At 42.8% G+C, this 23,589-nt stretch overlaps 1 protein-coding gene across 2 annotated transcripts in view; it reads left to right on the top strand.

Annotated features, from left to right (window-relative positions):
* Positions 1-22,005, top strand: part of LOC141229491 (5-oxoprolinase-like) — a 72,878-nt gene extending 50,873 nt beyond the window's left edge. The window contains exons 20-27 of one of the 2 annotated variants that reach the window (XM_073667479.1): positions 9,373-9,557; positions 14,915-15,061; positions 15,970-16,104; positions 16,740-16,889; positions 17,584-17,741; positions 18,527-18,687; positions 20,878-20,975; positions 21,705-22,005. In XM_073667479.1, coding sequence (XP_073523580.1) covers positions 9,373-9,557; positions 14,915-15,061; positions 15,970-16,104; positions 16,740-16,889; positions 17,584-17,741; positions 18,527-18,687; positions 20,878-20,975; positions 21,705-21,854 — 1,184 coding nt within the window. In that variant the 3' untranslated portion in view covers positions 21,855-22,005. The remainder of the gene's footprint in view (positions 1-9,372; positions 9,558-14,914; positions 15,062-15,969; positions 16,105-16,739; positions 16,890-17,583; positions 17,742-18,526; positions 18,688-20,877; positions 20,976-21,704) is intronic. The other variant, XM_073667481.1, reaches the window with a different exon arrangement.
* The last annotated feature ends 1,584 nt before the right edge of the window (positions 22,006-23,589 follow it).

The following is a 23,589-nucleotide window of genomic DNA, read 5'->3' as shown; positions in this document are numbered from 1 at the left end:
AGCTAGGCCTAACTTTGTCTCTGTCCTGCGCTGGCTGACCTTGTGGTAGGGCCTTCTCTTGGAGTTCACGCTACCAGTATGCGGGGCCTAAGCGTTTCCTGGCTCTGTTACATATCAGCACCTTAGCGATCCTGGGACTTGTAGTTCTCCAGGGATTCCGGTTATGCCTTACTGGGTCATAGAGATACTGGTAAGCTCGGATCCTGTGTCCGGTAAATGCTTCGGGGTGAGCTGGTTAAGCTCCTCTGCCCCTTATGTACTAACTCGCCACTCGCCTTCGGCCTACTCGGGCCCTCACTAGGCTATACACACTAACGGCAGCTTGCCGCGCTTCACTGATCTTACGGCACCGGCACACCTTAAGCTCTATCTGGGCTCCCTGAATCTTACAAGCAGGAGCCTCGTGCTCCACTGCTGAACTATTAACTGCGTTCTCTAGACTAGACTGAGCTCCACTGCAGACTGACCTCTCTTAGGCTTCTCTACTGCAGGAACTCTTCAGAGGAACTGAACTGCCTAGCTCCACCTTCCCTATTTATATCCCTAACGGGCTCCCTCTGCTGGTCTGAGGTGGAAGGTGGAGATGTGTGAATGTTTATGGGGGCCTCTTGTGGAGGATTCCATCAATGCACTCCTCTAGGATCTGTGATACCAAGCGCAGCGGGGCATCACAGATGCTATTGACGACGAGGTTAGGTTGCGCCTTCCTGAACAGAGACGGAGTACTGGAAGCACGTCAACAACTGCATCCTCAACCACAACTCTGCCTCTGACCACAAGTCGTAGTGGCTCTTCAGGTCACATGGGCTCTAAGCCTTGCATAGCCTGGGCATTTATTCAAATCGATAAGGATGACCCAACTCGTGTTATCTGTAATATTTGTCGGCAAAAGCTAAGTAGAGGCCAAAAAATCCATAGTTTGAGTACTTCATGCATGTACCGGCACATGGATATGAAGCATAAGTTGCAGTGGGAAGCTCACTGTGCTACAATGCGGCCTAGCCGGCTGGGCCAACCACCGTCTGCCCCATCTTGTGCATCCGCAGCCTCTTCATCCTCTGTGACTGGGGGGACAGCAGTCACACATGTTTTTGGACGCAGACCTGCCACCTCTTTACCCGCAACAGCCAGTGTGATTGGCAGGTCGTCAGTTCATTGGGAAGTGGAAACACCTGCTAGTGTTGAGCGCTCTCCGACATCGAGAGCACCACCTTTGGATCAAGGCAACCTAACATGTCCGCCTGCATCTTCCTCACAGACCGGCACTTTGCCGGGGACACCCTACTCAACACAGTCTAAGCACAACAGCCAGCCCTCGGTCCCTCAGATGTGGAAAAGTAAAAGACCATTTCCTCCTAGCCATGAGAAAGCTAAGAGGTTGACTTTCACCATCTGCAAGCTGTTGGCTACAGAAATGCTGCCTTTCCACCTGGAGGACACAGAGGATTTTCAAGACCTTATGTCCGTCACAGTGCCCCAGTACCAGATGCCCAGTCGGCACTACTTCTCAAAGAAAGGTGTGCCTGCGCTCCACTAGCATGTCGCACACAACATCACCGCTTCTTTGAGAAACTCTGTGTGTGACAGGGTGCACTTCACCACAGACACTTGGACGAGAAGGCATGGACAGGGGCGTTACATGTCGCTGACTGGGCACTGGGTAACTATGGTGACAGCAGGACAAGGGGCTGCTGTCCAAGTCTTACCGTCCCCACGAGTTGTGCGTCAATCCTCTTTATCTCGAAGTTCCTCCACTGCTTCTGCCTCCTCAACCTCCTCTCGGTCCTCCACCTGCACCCAAAGCCTGTCTGGTAATGCCACCTGCTTTCTAACTGCGCAGAAGGAATCCTGCACACCTCTTTACTATGCTGGCAGCAGGGCTCAACGGCATCAGTGTTTACTTTGAAATGTCTGGGAAATGTGAGTCACACAGCTGAGGAGTTGTGGTCAGCTCTGGAGACCCAGTTTCATGAAAGGTTGTCTCCACTGGACCTGCAACCAGGGAAGGCCATGTGCGACAATGCTGCAAACCTGGGTGCGGCCCTTCACCGGGGCAATGTCACACACGTGCCTTGTATGGCTCACGTGTTGAACCTGGTTGTCCAGCAATTTTTAGCCCACTATCCCGGACTAGATGGCCTTCTGCAGAGGGCACGGTCGCTGTGTGCTCACTTCCGCCGTTCTCATCCCGCAGTTCAACGACTTACATCTCTACAGAAGTCGTTGGGCCTGCCAGTTCACCGGCTGAAATGCGATGTGCCGACACGGTGGAATTCAACTCTGCACATGTTGCAGCGACTGTGGCAGCACCGACAAGCCTTGGTGCAATACGTTCTGACGTATAGCCTGGGCCAACGAGATCCAGAGGTGGGGCAAATCACGCTGCAGGAGTGGTCTCAGATCAGGGACCTATGAAGTTGACGCGCCCCCTGGGCCATGGGGTACCCGGAGCCGGGCCGGTAGACGCTGGGGGTTGTAGTCACTGTGGCGGTGACCCAGTCCGTGACCCAGGGCGGTCAACCCAAGGGTAATTTGTATATATGGATTTTATAATGTCTGACTACGCCACCTGTGGAGTGCGGCCAAAGGGGCCGTCGCTGCGGAACAGTCCTCTGAAGCTGGTGGTTTTGCAGCAACGGTATTATTACTCACCACAGGAAGAGTGTAGCTTCAGGGCAGTGTGGGTGGATGATGGTGGTTGTAGTGCAGGGAGTCAGTAATGAACACAGAGTCCGTGTGATGCCGTCTCAAGATATTACTCAGTTGTTGTAGTCCAGATTACAGGTACCAGAGCAATCTCCCCCGTCGTGCTGTGCATACTCAGTGAGGGGCTCAGTCCACGCCCAGATAGCTCCGGAGTACTTAGCAGGACCCCCTTCTGTGTGTCCTTTCTCTGGCCTTCTCCCTGCACCTCACACCCAGTGACACTTCTATCCGGTATCCTCGGGCCTTGGCGGGTGACGTGTGTTCCATCCCCTGGGTCCTATGTGGCTACCTTCTTAGTGAGACTGGTGTGGACTTTGGCCTGCAGTACATGAAATGCAGCAGCCTCCGGTTTCTAGTTGAGCCTTGCTGTTTCTCCGCTAGTTGAGGGACCGGTTCCCCTTATCTGGCCTGACCCCTCTACCTCCTGGTAGCAGCGGGAGTACGGGTGGCCTTCTGCACGGCCCGTAGCCGTAGGGTCCCTTCGGTTCCTGGAGCCTTCCAGCTCCCACTCCTCTCTTCTCTCTTTCAGTCCTGGGCCTCCCAGGCTAGGCCCGCCTCCGGAGCAGAGCTCATGCCTAGTCTCTGCTCCTGTCACTTTTCCTCCTCTGTCTGGCCTGCTCTTTCTAAGATGGCTTCCTATTTATACTCTCCTTGTCATGTGCTCCCCTAAGCTGCTCCCCTAAGCACCCACTACATGGGACCCTCAAACCAGCTAGGGACCTGGAACTGTGCTCTCCCTTAGGAGCAATCTCGCCCTACCCCCACTGCGGGTATGTGTTGGATGCAGGAGTCAGGGTCCCGAGCCATACGCCTTCCTTACCTGAGGGTGAGATACCACACCTCTGGGTGAGATGCAGTAACTCTGTGGCGACTGAACCCTCAGGGGCGCCACACACCCTTCTGCACAGTTTTGAAATGGCGACGAAGATGTTTAGTGCTGACGACGATGCCATTATCAGCATGACTATTCCGGTCATTTACATGCTGGAGCACACATTAAACAGAATTCAGAGTCAGGTGGTGGGACAAGAGGAGGTGGAGGAAGTAGAGGAGGAGTCGTATGCGGAAGGGATAACATCTCCAAGGTCCAGACGGTTGGCAGCACCAAGGCGGCAGGCATGGGAGGGTGGGGGAGAGGGATTAACCAGGGCGCATGGTAGCAGCCAAACTGTTGAGGAAGGTGCAGGAGCCGAGGAAGAAGTGGAGGACGAACTGGCGATGGGCATGGAAGACTCATCAGATGAGGGAGACCTTGATCACATTTCTGTTGTGCGAGGTTGGAGGGAGAGGGCAGAGGAAGGAAGCATGATTCTTACCTCGCTACCAACACAACAAGGACTTGGTACTTCTGGATGCGCAAGACACATGAGTGCCTTCTTGCTGCACTACCTGCAACATGACCCCCGGATTGTCAGAATTCGAAGTAATCCCGACTACTGGGTTGCCACACTCTTAGATCCCCGGTACAAAAGTATATTTGTCGAAATATTTCCTGCCATAAAAAGGTATTGACGAATGCAGGAGTATCTGCAGACGCTGTTGCAGAATCTTACATGTGCTTTTCCACAAAACACCAGTGGTGCACGTAGTGAATCTCACAGTTCTAACTTGCCAACGGTGGGACTGTCGAGTCTTCATCACTCAAACAGTAACAGTAACACAGTATCTGCTGGTAACAGCAATTTTGTGGAATCGTTTCACCACTTTTTTAGACCATCCTTTGCAAGGCCACAGGAGACAAGAAGTCTGACACATAGTCAATGCCTAGAGAGGATGGTACAGGAGAATCTCCAAGTGAACATCGAAGCCATGACTGTGTCACTGGACCCTTGCTCATTTTGGTATTCCAATCTGGAATAATCGCCGGAGCTCGCCACTCACGCCTTGGAGATCTTGTCATGCCATGCAGCCAGCGTTCTCTCTGAACGTGTGTTCAGCGCTGCTGGTGGTGTGCTGACAGATAAGCGCACGCGGCTCTCCACTGAGAATGTAGACAGACTCACGTTCATAAAGATGAACAAATCATGGATTCGCAAGGACATTTCTACCCCTGTGTCATCCTTGGGAGACTAAAAGCTTGGGGATTTGGTAAAATCACCTCACCAACCGTTTTAAGCAACAGTGGGGCAATTGATGCCACTTAACCCTAGAACGCATGACCATAAAAATCTACACTTTCACATACCTGGGGCCCTTTAGGCCCGTGTGCAAATAACATGGAATAACTCAAACTCAAATGACAAACAACTATATACATGAAGAATACCTAGAGTTTCAAAATTCTAACTAAAGTAATCTTGCAGAAAATAGAAAACAATTAACTGGGCGGGCCTGCAAGGCCACAGGTATGCATTCTAGGGTTAAGTGGTGTCTGTGCCACAATTTTGGGAGTCCCCTTGCTGTGTCTTACGTGACGTTGGCATTGTCAATTCCAGGTGGGTTGGGTCGCACCCCCCCCCCTTTTAACTGTAAGAAATTACATACACTATGGCTTTGGGTAACACAGATGGTTGAGTCTGAAGAGCTGTTTACTCAGAGGTCTGCTCCAAATCTTCAGTGTCTGCTAGTCAGCGTAGAATTTTTAACTGCATCTATCCTAGGCAATACTTTGGGCGTAGTAGCCCAGCTGCGAAGCCAGCTGCACCGCCTGTGTATCTAATAAGAATTTTTAAATGAATCTAGCCTAGGCAGACTGTGGGGACCCCCAACCAAACCCAGACGCTCAGCCCCCCTACCGCCCCCCTTTCATGGACAATACAATAATGTAACTCTTACAACTGGATGGGTGAGGATCGGTCACAGCTTTATTAACTCTTTATACTCATTCCATTAGAAAGGCATTTTATTTCTAAAATAATTCAGCTTGTTGCAGCATGCCCTGGGTCCCCACTCCGGCAAGTTGGCCAACAAGTGTAACTCTCCAACATGTCCTTTCTATTTCCAGGCCACGGAGGATCCAGCGTACTCGTATGCAGGACTCTGACCCCCACCCATCACTCTTAACGCTTGTTCCACTCCGTCCTGGAGTCCTGACAGGACTGGAATATGTCCAGTCCAATATCTATTAAGTGAACACCGTCGGGCCGTATGAGGCCTGCTTTATCTCCTTCCAGTTGTCTGTGTCGTATCACTACACCGCCTCTGTCTCTTCTAAATTTTGCCATCCGAATATTTATTACCCGCCTTGTCCATTCGATGGCCGTGATGTCTCGCGCACCTTGCCATACCGCTATCGGCACAATCTCTGACCATACTATAGCTAATTTTGTGAAAAATTCTCTGAAGCGCTCAGTGTCTAGTTTCATTATTGCCATTAGTTATGCGCTCTTGTGATGACCTAGGTTGTTTCCCCTGGCCTGTATAACTATGACGACCGGACCTCTTGCCTCTCTCCCTATCTTGATTACCTCCATTAGTACCTGTGGCCATAGCAGGCCTCTAATACCTCTCCAGTTGAAATATGTGTTATGAAACTCTAATTTCCTCCCGCCTGGGCGGACTTTCGCCCTTTTTTGTGCCCAATAGATATACGAGTGGCCTATCACTCACACTGTTGGCTTAGCGTCACCTGTAAAAGAAACAAACCACGTTAGGATAACAAGTCCGGTCTTATGTATCTCGCCAAACACGTGGATCGCCATCTCCCTATCCTCTGAACTTCCATTTCTGACAGTCCTGCTCTTGCTGCTTCCGTGGCCGCACCTATGCGGAATCAGTGTGTCCCGTAATCTTTGGGGTGGTTCCCTGCCGATGTTATGCATTTATTAAATATAGCTTGGAACAGGTATCTTGATAATGGCGTTCCATCAATGTGTGATAAGAAGAAATTACTTTGTGATCTGATGGTTAGATATGTTTTTACTATTGTTACCCGACTCAGTGTACCGTTTGTGGGTTGTAGAAGTACCCAAGTACCCCTGCCCGCTGGAACCGTTTTCGATTGGTGTATGCGTAGACGTATTGCATTATTGGCTATGACTACGTCCTGGTGTAATAAGCCTCCACTGGTGGTAATTTTGGATTGAGGGACTAATTCGCTTATACATAGCGCCCCGAAGAAGGCGATCACAAATGCAGTAGACATTAGTGTTGCTTCAAATTGTAAGTGTCATGTTAATGGTGTTAGGGATATGATGTGAGAAATCAGTTTTAGTGACACGGGACGGGACATCTACATTCCTGACTTGGCTGACCCCTTTTCCACCCTTTTATGGATTGTCTGATGATGAATCTTTGTCACATCTCCCCAATTCAGTAGTTGGAAGTGAAATGCTACTCCGGTCAGACACCGCTGCTCTGACGCTCCTGATGTGCCCCTCATCATTAGCTGGTGGAGAAATTCTATGGTGACTTGTGATCTGGCTTGTTCACATTGGTCAACCCGTCTGCCTGCTACTAGTCGTGTCCACTCTTCCCATGCCTTACCGTATGCTTGCCACGTTGACGGGGCAACTGACGCTCTGATTAATGGCATCAACTATTCGCCACTAGATCCCATAGGGAGGGTGGGCAACTGTTGCCCGATGGGTGGGCGTTGTGGAAGAGCTCTGTGAAAATCTGCCAATTGAATTGTTATAAAGCGTTAGCAGCAGCTTTATACCCCTCAGCATAGTGGCTAGCGCGGACCCATACATTGTGTTTTAGGCACAGGAATGCTAGTCTGGGTAGTAGGCCTAGCACTGGGAGAGACGATGATGCCATCTTATTAATGCAGTGCGCTAGGCTGGTGTTTTGTGTTATGAAGCGTATATTTTTGTTAGCCAGGCGTGCGCCCCATATTTCTATTGCTACCACTATTGGGAAAAATTATTTTCAGGGCTAGATGCAGCTAAAAATTATTATTAATTTCAAAGCTGGTGGAGCTTGGTATAGATGGCCTAATACAATGAGTCCCACACACTGCTAGAAGCCCAAATATTTTTTCAGAGCTAGATGAAGAAAAAAATTATATTCAGTTTGCAACCTGATGGAGGTCAGTATAGATGGACTAATAGAACAAGTCCCACACACTGCTAGAAGCCCAAATATTTTTTCAGAGCTAGATGCAGAAAAAAATGATATTCAATTTGCAACCTGATGGAGGTCAGTATAGATGGACTAATAGACCAAGTCCCACACACTGCTAGAAGGCCAAATATTTTTTCAGAGCTAGATGCAGATAAAAATTATTTTTAATTTGCAACCTGATGGAGATCAGTATAGATGGACTAATAGAGAAAGTCCCACACACAGCTAGAAGCCCAAATATTTTTTCAGAGCTAGATGCAGAAAAAAATGATATTCAATATGCAACCTGATGGAGGTCAGTATAGATGGACTAATAGAATGATGCTATGCCCAAAAGATTTTACTTCACTAGGTGCAGTAAAAAAATTGGTATTCTATACACAGGTGGTATATCTTGCAACACAGATAGGCTACTCCACTGACTAACACACTCTGCAATAGGCCAAAAAGGATTAGCTTTGCTAGATTCAGCCAAATGCTGTGAAAAAAACTTGCACAGCACTGGCACAGACCTGCCTGGCAAAAACTGATAGGAACTGATGTAACCTAGTCCTGAAAAGGACTGCAATTACAATTAGTCTTTACTCCCACAATCTATCTATTTAAGAGCACAGACCTCCCTGATAAAAGTCGTAGGAAATGCTGTAACCTAGTCCTTAAAAGGACTGCAATCACAACTATTCCCTACTCCCAAGCTATCTGTAGATTTGTGCGAAAATTGGCTTGAAATTAACAAGGTATAGCGCACACAGCAACAGCGGTGCCGTCTAACACGCAGCTGCAGCAGTGAGAAAATGGTGGCGACGGGGAAAATGGCTTGGTCTTATAGGGCAAGGACATGTGACATACACTGCCAATGACACATGTCCTTGCTTGTGTGAAAAAAAGCACTTCGCTCCGTGTGTGCGCTGCTGATAGGCTGACAGATTGCACCTCCCCACTGTAAATGCGGGAAAGAGAAAAAAAAATGGAGATCTTCATTGTTCCTGCAGAGATCCATCCCCTGCCCCTCCCCCCACCCCGCTGTACACTCAAACTGCGTATTAACATTAATTTTCATCATTACTGAGAAAAAATCCAGTTATGATTTTGGTGCACGAACAGTTATCGAACATAACCTCGAACAGCCGAATTTTTCTCAAATCGTTCGTGTTCGCCGAACGGCTCGAACACCGCCCAAAACAGCTCGAATTTGAGATTGGCGAACAGTTCGAGTAGAACAACGCTCATCTCTAATAGTGAGTGCAGCTCTGGAGTATAATACAGGAGGTAACTCAGGATCAGTAATGTAATGTATGTACACAGTGACTGCACCAGCAGAATAGTGAGTGCAGCTCTGGAGCATAATACAGGATGTAACTCAGGATCAGTAATGTAATGTATGTACACAGTGACTGCACCAGCAAAATAGTGAGTGCAGCTCTGGAGTATAATACAGGATATAACTCAGGATCAGTACAGTATAAGTAATATAATGTATGTACACCGTGCCGTGACTTTTTAAGTCTAATGTTATTTGAAGAATGTTTTTCATTGGTGAATGTTTGCTTTAATTACAAGATTGTTGGTTAGTTTTTGGGATTTTCTGGCCCTATTACTCCATGGTATATTAGTCCCATTAAAATATTTCTTTTTTCTTACATCTGTGTGTCCTGACAGCTGTCACAGAGGCTCTGATGGCTCCAGGACTAATACCTGGCAGCAGTGGAACCCGTAATCTTCATGATAATTTATCTGACCTGAGAGCACAGGTAGCAGCCAATCAGAAGGGCATCCAGTTGGTAAATGAGCTAATTGACATCTACGGTCTGGAAGTGGTGCAGGCATACATGGCACACATTCAGGTTAGTACCAAAGCCCTGAGCATTGGACACTGCCAATCACTGATTATATATCTGACCTATTGCTAAAGGTGTTCTCCAAGAATGTAATAAAATGACCCCCGTCACTCAATGCAAACGACAGCCCAACCTGGTCACGTATCAAGGAGGGCTACAGCGTGAAGAAACACAGCTCCCGAGACCTATGTCTGAACTGACAGAGGAGCTGTATGTAAGTGCACATACCGGTGAGGTGACAGGAAAATAAATAAATCTTCTCAGCTGACTGAGTACCGAGGACTACAGCTGGAGAAAAAAATCCTGTGTGTTCAGTCAGCCAAGAAGATGATTTATTTAGTCTCCTGTCAGTCCTTCTTGAGAAGCTCTGTGGTATGTGCGCTTACAATACAGCTCCTCTGTCAGTTGAGACACAGGTCTCGGGAACTGTTTCTTTAGACTGCAGGTCGGGCCGTCGTTTGAAGTGACGGGGGGCCATTTTATTACATTCTAGGAGAACCCCTTTAAAGTGTAACTATTGTTTCAGGAGACCTTGCAGCAGAATAACTGTGTCTCTCTCTAGCTCCTCACCTGTCCCCTCTCCATATAATCTTATGTGCATCAACTCCCGTCACCCCTCTTAGTGATGAGAAAATCTGTTTTCACCAAATACAAATTTTACCCCTGTATTGAGTGAAAAATCAGCCCAGGAGGAAAAAGGAGCAGATTTCTGAGAGGTTTTACAAAGTTACATATTTTCATTTGCATTAATGATTTATGGAAAAAAATATATAATGATGGATCAATAATAAAAGTGTTTTAACACTAAGCATCTGCTCTGCTCACTAAATTATTAGGTAACACAATTCTGGAGCTATCATTTTAAATTTTGTACATATGGGCAGTATTATAAATATATCACTAGTATAATACTGCCCCTGTGTACAAGAATATAACTACTATAATACTGCCCCCTATATACAAGAATATAACTACTATAATACTGCTCCTATGTACAAGAATATAACTACTATAATACTGCCCCTATGTACAAGAATATAACTACTATAATACTGCCCACTATGTACAAGAATATAACTACTATAATACTGCTCCCCTATGTACAAGAATATAACTACTATAATACTTCTCCTATGTACAAGAATATAACTACTATAATACTGCCCCCTATGTACAAGAATATAACTACTATAATTCTGCCTCTATGTACAATAATATAACTACTATAATACTGCCTCTATGTACAATAATATAACTACTATAATACTGCTTCCTATGTACAATAATATAACTACTATAATACTGCTCCTATGTACAAGAATATAACTACTATAATACTGCCCCCTATATACAAGAATATAACTACTATAATACTGCTCCCTATGTACAAGAATATAACTACTATAATACTGCCCCTATGTACAAGAATATAACTACTATAATACTGCTCCTATGTACAAGAATATAACTACTATAATACTGCTCCTATGTACAAGAATATAACTACTATAATACTGCCCCCTATGTACAAGAATATAACTACTATAATACTGTCCATATGTACAAGAATATAACTACTATAATACTGCTCCTATGTACAAGAATATAACCGCTATAATACTGCTCCTATATACAGGAATATAACTACTATAATACTCCTCCTATGTAGAAGAATATAACTACTATAATACTGCCCCTACATACAAGAATATAACTACTATAATACTGCTCCTATGTACAAGAATATAACTACTATAATACTGCTCCTATGTACAAGAATATAACTACTATAATACTGCCCCCTATGTACAAGAATATAACTACTATAATACTGCTCCTATGTACAAGAATATAACTACTATAATACTGCCCCCTATGTACAAGAATATAACTACTATAATACTGTCCATATGTACAAGAATATAACCACTATAATACTGCTCCTATGTACAAGAATATAACTACTATAATACTGCTCCTATGTACAAGAATATAACTACTATAATACTGCTTCTATGTACAAGAATATAACTACTATAATACTGCTCCCTATGTACAGGAATATAACTACTATAATATTGCTCCCTATGTACAAGAATATAACTACTATAATACTGCCCCTATGTACAAGAATATAACTACTAGAATACTGCTCCCTATGTACAAGAATATAAATACTATAATACTGCTCCCTATGAACAAGAATATAAATACTATAATACTGCCCCTATGTACAAGAATATAACTACTATAATACTGCCCCCTATGTACAAGAATATAACTACTATAATACTGCCCCTATATACAAGAATATAACTACTATAATACTGCCCCTATATACAAGAATATAACTACTATAATACTGCCCCCTATATACAAGAATATAACTACTATAATACTGCTCCCTATGTACAAGAATATAACTGCTATAATACTGCCCCTATATACAAGAATATAACTACTATAATACTGCCCCCCTAAGTACAAGAATATAACTACTATAATACTGCCCCTATGTACAAGAATATAACTACTATAATACTGCTCCTATATACAGGAATATAACTACTATAATACTGCCCCCTATATACAAGAATATAACTACTATAATACTGCTCCTATGTGCAAGAATATAACTACTATAATACTGCCCCCTATGTACAAGAATATAACTACTATAATACTGCTCCCTAAGTACAAGAATATAACTACTATAATACTGCTCCCTATGTACAAGAATATAACTACTATAATACTGCTCCCCTATGTACAAGAATATAACTACTATAATACTGCCTCTATGTACAATAATATAACTACTATAATACTGCCTCTATGTACAATAATATAACTACTATAATACTGCTTCCTATGTACAATAATATAACTACTATAATACTGCTCCTATGTACAAGAATATAACTACTATAATACTGCCCCCTATATACAAGAATATAACTACTATAATACTGCTCCCTATGTACAAGAATAGAACTACTATAATACTGCTCCTATGTACAAGAATATAACTACTATAATACTGCTCCTATGTACAAGAATATAACTACTATAATACTGCTCCCTATGTACAAGAATATAACTACTATAATACTGCTCCTTATGTACAAGAATATAACTACTATAATACTGCCCCTATGTACAAGAATATAACTACTATAATACTGCTCCCTATGTACAAGAATATACCTACTATAATACTGCCCCTATGTACAAGAATATAACTACTATAATACTGCCCCCTATATACAAGAATATAACTACTATAATACTGCCCCCTATATACAAGAATATAACTACTATAATACTGCTCCCTATGTACAAGAATATAACTGCTATAATACTGCCCCCTATATACAAGAATATAACTGCTATAATACTGCCCCCTATATACAAGAATATAACTACTATAATACTGCCCCCCTAAGTACAAGAATATAACTACTATAATACTGCCCCTATGTACAAGAATATAACTACTATAATACTGCTCCTATATACAGGAATATAACTACTATAATACTGCCCCCTATATACAAGAATATAACTACTATAATACTGCTCCTATGTGCAAGAATATAACTACTATAATACTGCCCCCTATGTACAGGAATATAACTACTATAATACTGCTCCTATGTACAAGAATATAACTACTATAATACTGCCCCCTATGTACAAGAATATAACTACTATAATACTGCTCCTATGTACAACAATATAACTACTATAATACTGCTCCCTATGTACAAGAATATAACTACTATAATACTGCTCCTTATGTACAAGAATATAACTACTATAATACTGCCCCTATGTACAAGAATATAACTACTATAATACTGCCCCCTATGTACAAGAATATAACTACTATAATACTGCTCCTATGTACAAGAATATAACTACTATAATACTGCTCCTATGTACAAGAATATAACTACTATAATACTGCTCCTATGTACAAGAATATAACCGCTATAATACTGCTCCTATATACAGGAATATAACTACTATAATACTCCTCCTATGTAGAAGAATATAACTACTATAATACTGCCCCTACATACAAGAATATAACTACTATAATACTGCTCCTATGTACAATAATATATTCCTGTACATAGGAGCAGTAGTATAGTAGTTATATTCTTGTACATAGGGGGCAGTATTATAGTAGTTATATTCTTCTACATAGGGGCAGCATTATAGTAGTTATATTCTTGTACATAGGGGCAGCATTATAGTAGTTATATTCTTGTACATAGGAGCAGTATTATAGTAGTTATATTCCTGTCCATAGGAGCAGTATTATAGTAGTTATATTCTTGTACATAGGAGCAGTATTATAGTAGTTATATTCCTGTCCATAGGAGCAGTATTATAGTAGTTATATTCTTGTACATAGGAGCAGTATTATAGTAGGTATATTCCTGTCCATAGGAGCAGTATTATAGTAGTTATATTCTTGTACATAGGAGCAGTATTATAGTAGTTATATTCTTGTACATAGAGAGCAGTATTATAGTAGTTATATTCCTGTCCATAGGAGCGGTATTATAGTGGTTATATTCTTGTACATAGGAGCAGTATTATAATAGTTATATTCCTGTACATAGGAGCAGCATTATAGTAGTTATATTCCTGTCCATAGGAGCAGTATTTTAGCAGGTATATTCTTGTACATAGGGAGCAGTATTATAGTAGTTATATTCTTGTACATAGGAGCAGTATTATACTAGTTATATTCTTGTACATAGGAGCAGTATTATAGTAGTTATATTCTTGTACATAGGAGCAGTATTATAGTAGTTATATTCTTGTACATAGTGGGCAGTATTATAGTAGTTATATTCTTGTACATAGGGGGCAGTATTATAGTAGTTATATTCTTGTACATAGGAGCAGTATTATAGTAGTTATATTCTTGTACATAGGGGCAGTATTATAGTAGTTATATTCTTGTACATAGGGGCAGTATTATAGTAGTTATATTCCTGTACATAGGGGCAGTATTATAGTAGTTATATTCTTGTACATAGGGGCAGTATTATAGTAGTTATATTCTTGTACATAGGGGCAGTATTATAGTAGTTATATTCCTGTACATAGGAGCAGTATTATAGTAGTTATATTCTTGTACATAGGGGCAGTATTATAGTAGTTATATTCTTGTACATAGGGGCAGTATTATAGTAGTTATATTCCTGTACATAGGGGCAGTATTATATTAGTTATATCTACTATTCTTGTATTATGCTTTCTTTTATTGCTCATTCTCGCTCTTTATGGTACTATCAGTATTTGTATGATTTTTGGGGAGCTGTGATGGCTTTTCTATTATATAGGGTAACGCAGAGGTGGCAGTGAGGGGCATGCTGAGGGAGTTTGCTCATCGGTGGGAGCAGCAGTCCGGAGCCCTAGAGGTGGAGTCTGTAGATTACATGGATGACGGGTCTCCTATCAAGCTGAAGGTGACGATTAACAAAGAGGAGGTAAAACAACAAGTCTCGCACTATAATGGACGGTAATTGCTGTAGTTTGTCAGTGTCAGGATTTGGTATAAATAACTGGTAATAGTGATGTCGTGTAGTGATGCGGGGGCACAGATTGTGTCTTTCCTGGGCTTTATGATACATTTATACTAGAGAAGGACACATTTATTTGTATGGGACTGAACTGTACTTGAATTTTGCAAAAATCTGCATTCTGGAGAATATGGATTTTTGGTAATCCTCTTGGCGCGAATTCAGTGAAATGGCAGCCAGCTGCGGCCGCCATCTTACTGCACAGTAGAGGGCCAACAAAACGTTAAAAAGAGAGAAACCTCTTCGGCTGCAGCCGCGGCTCCCTGTCCTCTGTCCACCGTGAGCAGGTCCTGGTGTTCACCGCTCGCAGCCTAGATCAACGACTGGCCGGAGTTGCGATGGAGGAGCGGACAGAAGCATGGAGTGGTTGTAGAGGTGAGCGGTGACGTCAGTATGAGAGTTATTTTTTTTTAGTTTTCACATTTAGTCTGCCCTGGGGTCTAGAAATAAATGCACCAAAACATAAATTTTGCCTGATCCGCTCATCTCTAATTTACATACAACTTTGATTATATTTCTTAAGCACAATATGAGGACATTTCACCCAACAATTTAAGGATCAATCATGTATTTTTTTTACATATTTTTGGAGCTGGTGATTTTTGTGTTTCCGACTCTTTACAAATAACTTTTCCACTACTTTACCTTATGTCCAAGTATTTTGGTCGGCATGGCTCCGTGTTCAGATTAATATTGTGTAATTCCTTTATACGTCTCTTGGGTGCAGATTGTTGTGGTTTTTTTTCTGTTTTTTTTTTTAATTAAAAACAGAAATTTTCTGCGTTATTCTGATACATTTTCTCCACTTGTCGTAGGGAAGCGCGGTCTTTGATTTCACTGACTCCGGATATGAAGTCTTTGGGAACTGTAATGCCCCTCGAGCCATCACCCTCTCCGCCCTCATCTACTGTCTACGCTGCATGGTCGGCCAAGATATTCCCCTAAACCAGGTCAGCAGAGGAATCTCTCCACATGTATCACATGAGAGAAGTTAATGGATTATATGGACACGGCTGCTTTCCCCAGAAGCACTCACAGTCCATGGGTTGTCGGGTGATTCATGCTGCCTAAATCACAGGCATGATGACTCGGACCCGGCAGCTTGGCTGCAGCTTGGAACGTTTTTCCCTGAATATTTCCAGCGTTTCAGAGGAAATATACAGTAGTTAGAGGTTTCGGTTAGGGTCATCTCCAGGTTTGGTTCCCAGCTCCACTCCAGGTGATTGAGAGGTTTTTCCCAATGCAAGAGACCTGTCAATCACCTAGAGCGGTGCTGGGAGAAGCCGCCGGAGACAGCGGTGGACCAGTCTGATTTCTGGTTATGGTCCCCGCCTGGGTCTTCTAACTATATTTTCTCTGAAATGCTGGAGAATTTCGGAGAACATTATACCTGACTGCAATCGTGCAGCCGGGATCTGGTTCATGCTGTGCGTAGTTTTGGCAACATGAATCGTGCGAATGAAATAATGTATAAGACACAAACATAAAAGTCTCTATTAGAACCATCTTTATGCCTTTTTTTTTCCTTGAGTAAAGATAGGAAGGCTCAGATTCATTATTGTTTTTATTTTTGGAATTCTTCTAGGGTTGCCTGGTGCCCATTCGAGTCATTATCCCAAAAGGATCGATTCTGGACCCCTCTCCGGACGCTGCCGTTGTGGGGGGCAACGTGCTGACGTCACAGAGGATTGTTGATGTCATCTTTAAGGCCTTTCAAGTGTGTGCGGCTTCACAGGTGAGATGGGTTAGTGCAAACACAAATCATGGGTCAGGGCTCATTCACACGATTATGCCGCGCGCGCAGACCCTGTACTATGGGGCAAGGACTCATAACCCATTACGGACACTTTTCCGCATTTTGTTTCTTCCTTTTTTTTCCCCCCCAAGTGCCACCACTTTTCTTTATTTTTCCGTTGACCAAGTTGTATGGGGGCCCGTAGTTTTCGGGACTAGTTGTAAAGTGAATAGTGTGAATCAGAACTACAATATAATGGGCTGAAAAAAATCCAAGTGGGATGACACCATTAAAAAAACACAACTCCACAATTGGTTTTTTTTGGGTTTCATTTTAACAGTGTTTGTTACATTGTAAGAATGACCTGGAATCCTGATTCTCCAGGTCCATATGATTATGGAGATACTAAATTTGTAACGTTTTATTTTACTGAACTTTACGGGAAAAAAAATGGTCTTGTGTCGCCATTTTCTGAGACCTGTAACTTTTTTATATCTTATTGTGAGCCGAGCTGTGGTTTTTACCATTCTACAGTACATACAACTTTTTATTGCATTTTTGGGTGGGATGTGATATGGTGAGGGGGTGAATATAATTGGAAATTTTTCCAAAATATTTTCACCACTCTGCTGAAATCCCCCATGATGTATGAAGAAGCAGCAGCACGTCACCATAATGGAGTCCTTTTCTTCAGGGCTGTATGAACAACATCACATTTGGTAACCAGAACATCGGATACTATGAGACGGTGGCCGGCGGTGCCGGGGCCGGTCCACACTGGGACGGCAGAAGCGGAATTCATAGTCACATGACCAATACGCGAATTACAGACCCGGAGATTCTGGAGAAACGGTACAAGGAATAGCTCCTGAGCCTTTTCCCATACGTGCGGACCCAATGTGGATGTATTTTTTAATATGTGCCCAGGGGTTAAAGATGAAGTAAATATTTTTTTATTATTGTTTTTTAGCCATAACTTTGTAATTTATCTGATCTAGCTGTAGGGCGCTTGCATTTTGAGCGTTGTATTTCTCAAAGACGCCATTTTGAGGTAATAACATCTAATTATTTACTCTCAAAGGTAAAAGTAAAAAGCAAGAGTGAAATTTTTTTTAATGTTCATTGTGTGGGGAAAATAGTTTCACTGTATTCCTACACACTTGTACGCAGTTAAAGTTTTGTTTTATTTGACCCTTTTTAGTAATCTTGTGTAATAAACCTGCAATTTTTGGGTAGTAGATAAATCCCGAAAGCCAGAACAAAAAAAACAAATTTATTAGGGCAAATTGTTTTTTTTAATGATACTGTTGAAATTTTTCATTGGTAAAATATGGGGGCAACTTTTTTTTTGGGGTGGCAGGGGGAAAAAAGTATTCATTTCTGCCAATGTGGGGGAGGGGTATATTTATTCTCAAGTTATTGATTTTTTTTTTGATTTTTTTATTTCCTTGGAAGAGGATTTCCTTCTATAATGCTTTGCAGCACATAACATTCAAGGAAGAAATCCACTTGGATTAATATCTAATGAACATTCTAGTATATTCTCCTGCATGCGATTAGTAATAATCTAGCAGGGATCGGGCTCAGACATCGGCTCTAGATGTTTCCTGCAGTTTGTTCCTCTGCCCCTCTCTTAGGTATCCGGTGGTCCTGAAGCGTTTCCAGTTACGTCTGGACTCTGGTGGTCGGGGAAAGTTCTGTGGTGGTGACGGCGTCATTCGGGAGCTGCTGTTCAGAGAACGCGTCATCTTGTCGGTTCTCACAGAGCGAAGGGTGTTCCGACCCTACGGCATCCAAGGTGGCACGATAGATGGTCCTCATGATACAGTCTAATGTCACACTACCTAAACGCAGAGCTGTGGAGTCAATACATACACGGCAGACAGCTATCAATCCACTGGAGCGAGATGTGGTGAAGCCGGCCGGGGACGTCATCGGACCAGTCATATCTCTTCCTGTGGGCCCTGGACGGCTTTCAAACTTCACTCCTCAACACTGAAATCCTAACACCAAGAAGGAAAAGTCACAGAATTATAAAAATCATTGGATCAATAGACATGTTAATTATATGCAAAGCATGAAAAAAATGGGAAAAAAAATGTCAAAACATTTCAAATTATTCAGTATCTGGTATGTTTCTGTGCGGATATTACCTTTGACCGGATAACCGTTTTATTAACCTCAGTGATATAAGAGTTGGTGTGCTCAGTGCGTGTATAAGTCTGCAGTCACTTTGCGCGACTGCAGACTTATGAATCCACCCAGTGCAGACACTGTGCGCTGCGGGATTTGCCGGTTTCAGACTCTGTAACAGAGGGTGTGTATACGTTATACATACCTCCGGCCAGTGGGCGCAGCCTCGCTCTCCATAGACTTGTATTGAGCGAGGCCGCGCCTTTTAGTCGGACACACCTACTGGCCGTCCAAGTCACTAGACGGCGCGTGGCCTCACTCCATACACCTGTATGGAGCGATGCGGTGCCGGCTGCCCGGGTATATGTATAACATATACACACTCTCAGTTACCGAGTCTGACACCGGCGGATCCCCGCAGCTCACATCAATCCCCCCCAGCGCAGGTGCTAAGTCTCACAGAGTGACTGCAGACTTATCACTTTTGACCAGACAACTCCTTTAATGCTCGTCTGAAGAATGTTTTGATGCTGAATGCACTTGGGCAAATCACCAAGATCCACTGCTGGCAGCTCCTGTGTAATTACCAACCTTTGACATCTCCAATGTGCTCGTTGGGAGACAAGTCCAGAGACACGAGGGGCCATGGTAGCACGCTTATTCCTAGTGGGACTCGTCGCTGCAGAGGCGAGGACTCCATTGCCATATTGATCTGCACCACGATGGCCTTTGAGCAGAGTCACTTGAGATCTATGGATGCCTGTAGATGGCCATCTGGCTTGTAGCTCAGTGCCTTGCCAATGCCTTCTGATGGTTTGTGTAGAGACTGTTTGATGCCTGCCCTCGGGTATGTGACATCTACTTTCACTTGCAGTACAAAATGGATCACTACACGTCTTACTTCAAAACTGACAAGACCGTATGGGCAATGCCATGAGGAGCTTTCACGAGGGAATATCACACCGATCATAAACCCGGGATTACGGTGTGGGGTAGCCGGACTCTTCTAGTCTTCCTTCGGAGTACATTAACAGCTCAGCTTTACATTGATGTGGTCATGTAACCAGTGGTGCAGCCTTTTCTTTAACGAGTCCCATGAGCTGTTTTTTTAAACATGACACCAGACCACATTTTACTGTGAACCGCCTGCGTGCCCTAAACGTTATACCGCTGCAGCATCTCCAGACTTCTCTCCCATCAAGCACATCTGGACGTCATTGGTCAGTAAATACGCAAGAGCTGCCAGCAGCAGATCTTGATGATTTGCTCAGAACATTCGTCAGACGACCATTAATAATCTTAGTGATAGTAACTGAAGCTGGAAGTGTCGGTATTTCTGCACGTGGCTCGTACTCCATACTGAATAACTCAAGATGTTTTGAAAATTGTGTTTCCATTTTTTTCTTGATTTGCAGATCAGTGACATCCATCGATCCTGTGATCTCAAAAATTACATGACTTTTCCTTCTTGGTGTTGCAGCGTCAATGTTGAGGAGTGTATATTTTCTCTGTAACGCCATCGCTAAAGAAATACCTGGAGGCAAATTTGCGCAGCCAGACTCTGATTCGCGCCATCTGTGGTTCAGACAGCGTTAGTCTAGGTCAGTGTCACAGGATATGCCATTAATGGCTGTCACTAAAGAACCCGACAGGTGCTGGTTTCATCTCTGGTACCCTCAACTTTTGGGGAAAAAAATTATTTGCTCAACACCATTACAGATTACTAGCTGACTCAGTATCGGCAAATAAGAGGTCATTGGACCTGTGTTTTGTAAGGCGTGGGTTCTTGTGGACGTGTCACAAATATATCAGATGGCAATTTATTTTAACAACGTATAAATCACTTTAATTCCAGGTGGATCTCCTGGTGCTCCTGGGCTCAACTTCTTGCATCGAAGTGAAGGGAAAAACATCAACTTGGGTGGGAAAACTTCCATTTCATTAGAACCTGGGGTGAGAGAATGAAGGATTAATCTTCACTTGACTTTACACATTAATATTGCGCCAAATGTATGCGCTTCTCCCAGCCTCCTTGGTTCTCTTTTCTGCTTGGTTATCTTGTACAGGGATAAAGTTATTGCAGATGTTAGAGAGGCCTGGTACCTAAAGGCAAGACCAGCTCCATGTTTAGGTGGACCCCCTTTGCTTTCTATCATTTTCTCTTCTTCCAAGACCTATAATTTTTTTTTATTTTTAGGTCCGTAGTGTTGTATGACTGCCTGTGGCCCTAAGTTACCATGTAGTAAATACCATCTGTCATTTCCTTTTTGGGGTCCTTTCTGATGTCTACATGTGAGACACAGAAGTCTCCAGCATCTTCCCTATTGTGGGATGCTGATAACTTGGTTATCACAATCATGTTGCGGGGGTATGATGGGTGACAGAACAGGCACCATTTCCAACCTCTTAAATGCTGCTGTCCCAACTGATGACATCTAAAGGTTGCGCGGGCCGTGTTGCAGATCTTCCAGAGTCACCTTTTGGTCTTGGCGCTTTACATTGCCATAATTAGAGATTAGAAATGAAACCCTTCATGTCATGTATCAGCTTTGGGGTCTGTACTTGGCATAACAGGAACACCAGCAAATCTACCAGATGCTTTTCTTCGACATCACAACCCCAGGAACATTGGTCTGTTATGGTTGAAAAATAAAACGTACAATCTGTTTTTTTTTCACCCAGGACATATTCACTCTTCATACCCCAGGAGGGGGAGGGTATGGCGACAACAAGGCTGGTGATAATACACAGAAGCCTATAAAGAGTCAAAGTCGCAGCTTTGCAGAGCGAGGAAGTGTCTACGATTACCGCGTGGCTCAGGAGACTGTGTGAATCACTCCAGAAGCCTGAGACGACGAGATACACGACTGGGCGATAGGAGGCAGATGTAGCACTTTTGAGACACGATCTACTATCACTGTCGTATCAGATTATATGATAGAATTTTATTAATAAAAAATAAATAACGCTTTTGCAGAAATTACTCATTTAGATTTTTTTTTCTTTTTTAATAATAACTTTTATAGAAAACGTAGATCTTGGTTAACAGGTAAACGATGCCGGCAAAGACCAACATGAAATAACATGCAGTGTCCGTCTGTCCATTCTAGACGTCTTGATGCCGGAGGTGACAAGCACAAGCATCCAATATCTTTCAGACACATTTATAATTTCAAAAATGAAATCGTATTATGTGAAAAAATGTCAGTCGTGTACCAGTGGTGTTCTTCAGGACACGGCGGAGTGACCGACAAAGAAACCCGACTCTTACACAGTTTGTTTTCAAGAAAAACGTATTTTAACCAGACAATGGCAAATGTATGCAGAATGTTATGAATGTTTTCTAAACGTCTGGAACCCCTGTGCTATACAGCGTGGCACTCAAGTGATCGGGATTTCCTCTTTTCTCTAGACGTTTGCCTCTTGGTGTGCCTGTCTAAATCAGCCCGCTACTACTGGCTTGCACGCATACAGTTAATCCATTTCTCAGGGTGTAACGTAGAGAGTAGTCTGCAGTACAGCACCAGAGTTTACAAACGTAACGTCTCCCTCTCTCTTCCCATAATGACTTCAGTGAATTTGGAGGAATAGTCCATTCTCAATTGCATAGAAAATACCCAAAAAAATTACTATGACGGCGGTTTAGCCTTGAGTGAAGTCTATCACAGTTAAATACCTGTCCAATAATACAATACTCCGCAAAAACTTTCTCCTGAAACAGAATGAAGTTCAAGTTTTGGTCCGGAGTCCGTTTTGTGCCATGTCGGCACCTGAGTGTGATTTGTGTTTTTGGCTATTAACCCCTTTACCCCCCAGGGTGGTTTGCATGTTAATGACCAGGCCAATTTTTACAATTCTGACCACTGTCACTTTATGATGTAATTACTCTGGAACGCTTCAACGGATCCCCCTGATTCTGAGATTGTTTTTTTGTGACATATTGTACTTCATGATAGTGGTAAAATTTCTTAGATATCACTTTCATTTATTTGTTAAAAAAATGGAAATTTGGCGAAAATTTTCAAAATTTTGCAATTTTCAAAATTTGAATTTTCATGCCCTTTAAATCAGAGAGATGTCACACAAAATAGTTAATAAATAACATTTCCCACATGTCTACTTTACATCAGCACAATTTTGGAACCAATTTTTTATTTTTTTTTTGTTAGGGAGCTATAAGGGTTAAAAGTTGACCAGCAATTTCTTATTTTTCCAACAAAATTTACAAAACCATTTTTTTTTTTAGGGACCACATCACATTTGAAGTGACTTTGAGGGGTCTTTATGACAGAAAATACCAAAAAGTGACACCATTCTAAAAACGGCACCCCTCAAGGTGCTCAAAACCACATTCAAGAACTTTATTAACCCTTCAGGTGCTTCACAGGAATTTTTGGAATATGGAAGAATAAAATGAACATTTAACTTTTTTCACAAAAATGTTACTTTAGACCCAATTTTTTTTATTTTCACAGGGGTAACAGGAAAAAAATGGACCACAAAATTTGTTGTGCAATTTCCCCTGAGCACGCAGATACCCCATATGTGGGGGAAAACCACTGTTTTG

Source organism: Phyllobates terribilis, unplaced genomic scaffold, assembly GCF_046119375.1.
Source record: "Phyllobates terribilis strain yellow unplaced genomic scaffold, ASM4611937v1 Scaffold_482__1_contigs__length_1377538, whole genome shotgun sequence".
NCBI lineage: Eukaryota > Metazoa > Chordata > Amphibia > Anura > Dendrobatidae > Phyllobates > Phyllobates terribilis.
This window is presented reverse-complemented; position numbering and strand designations above follow the sequence as displayed.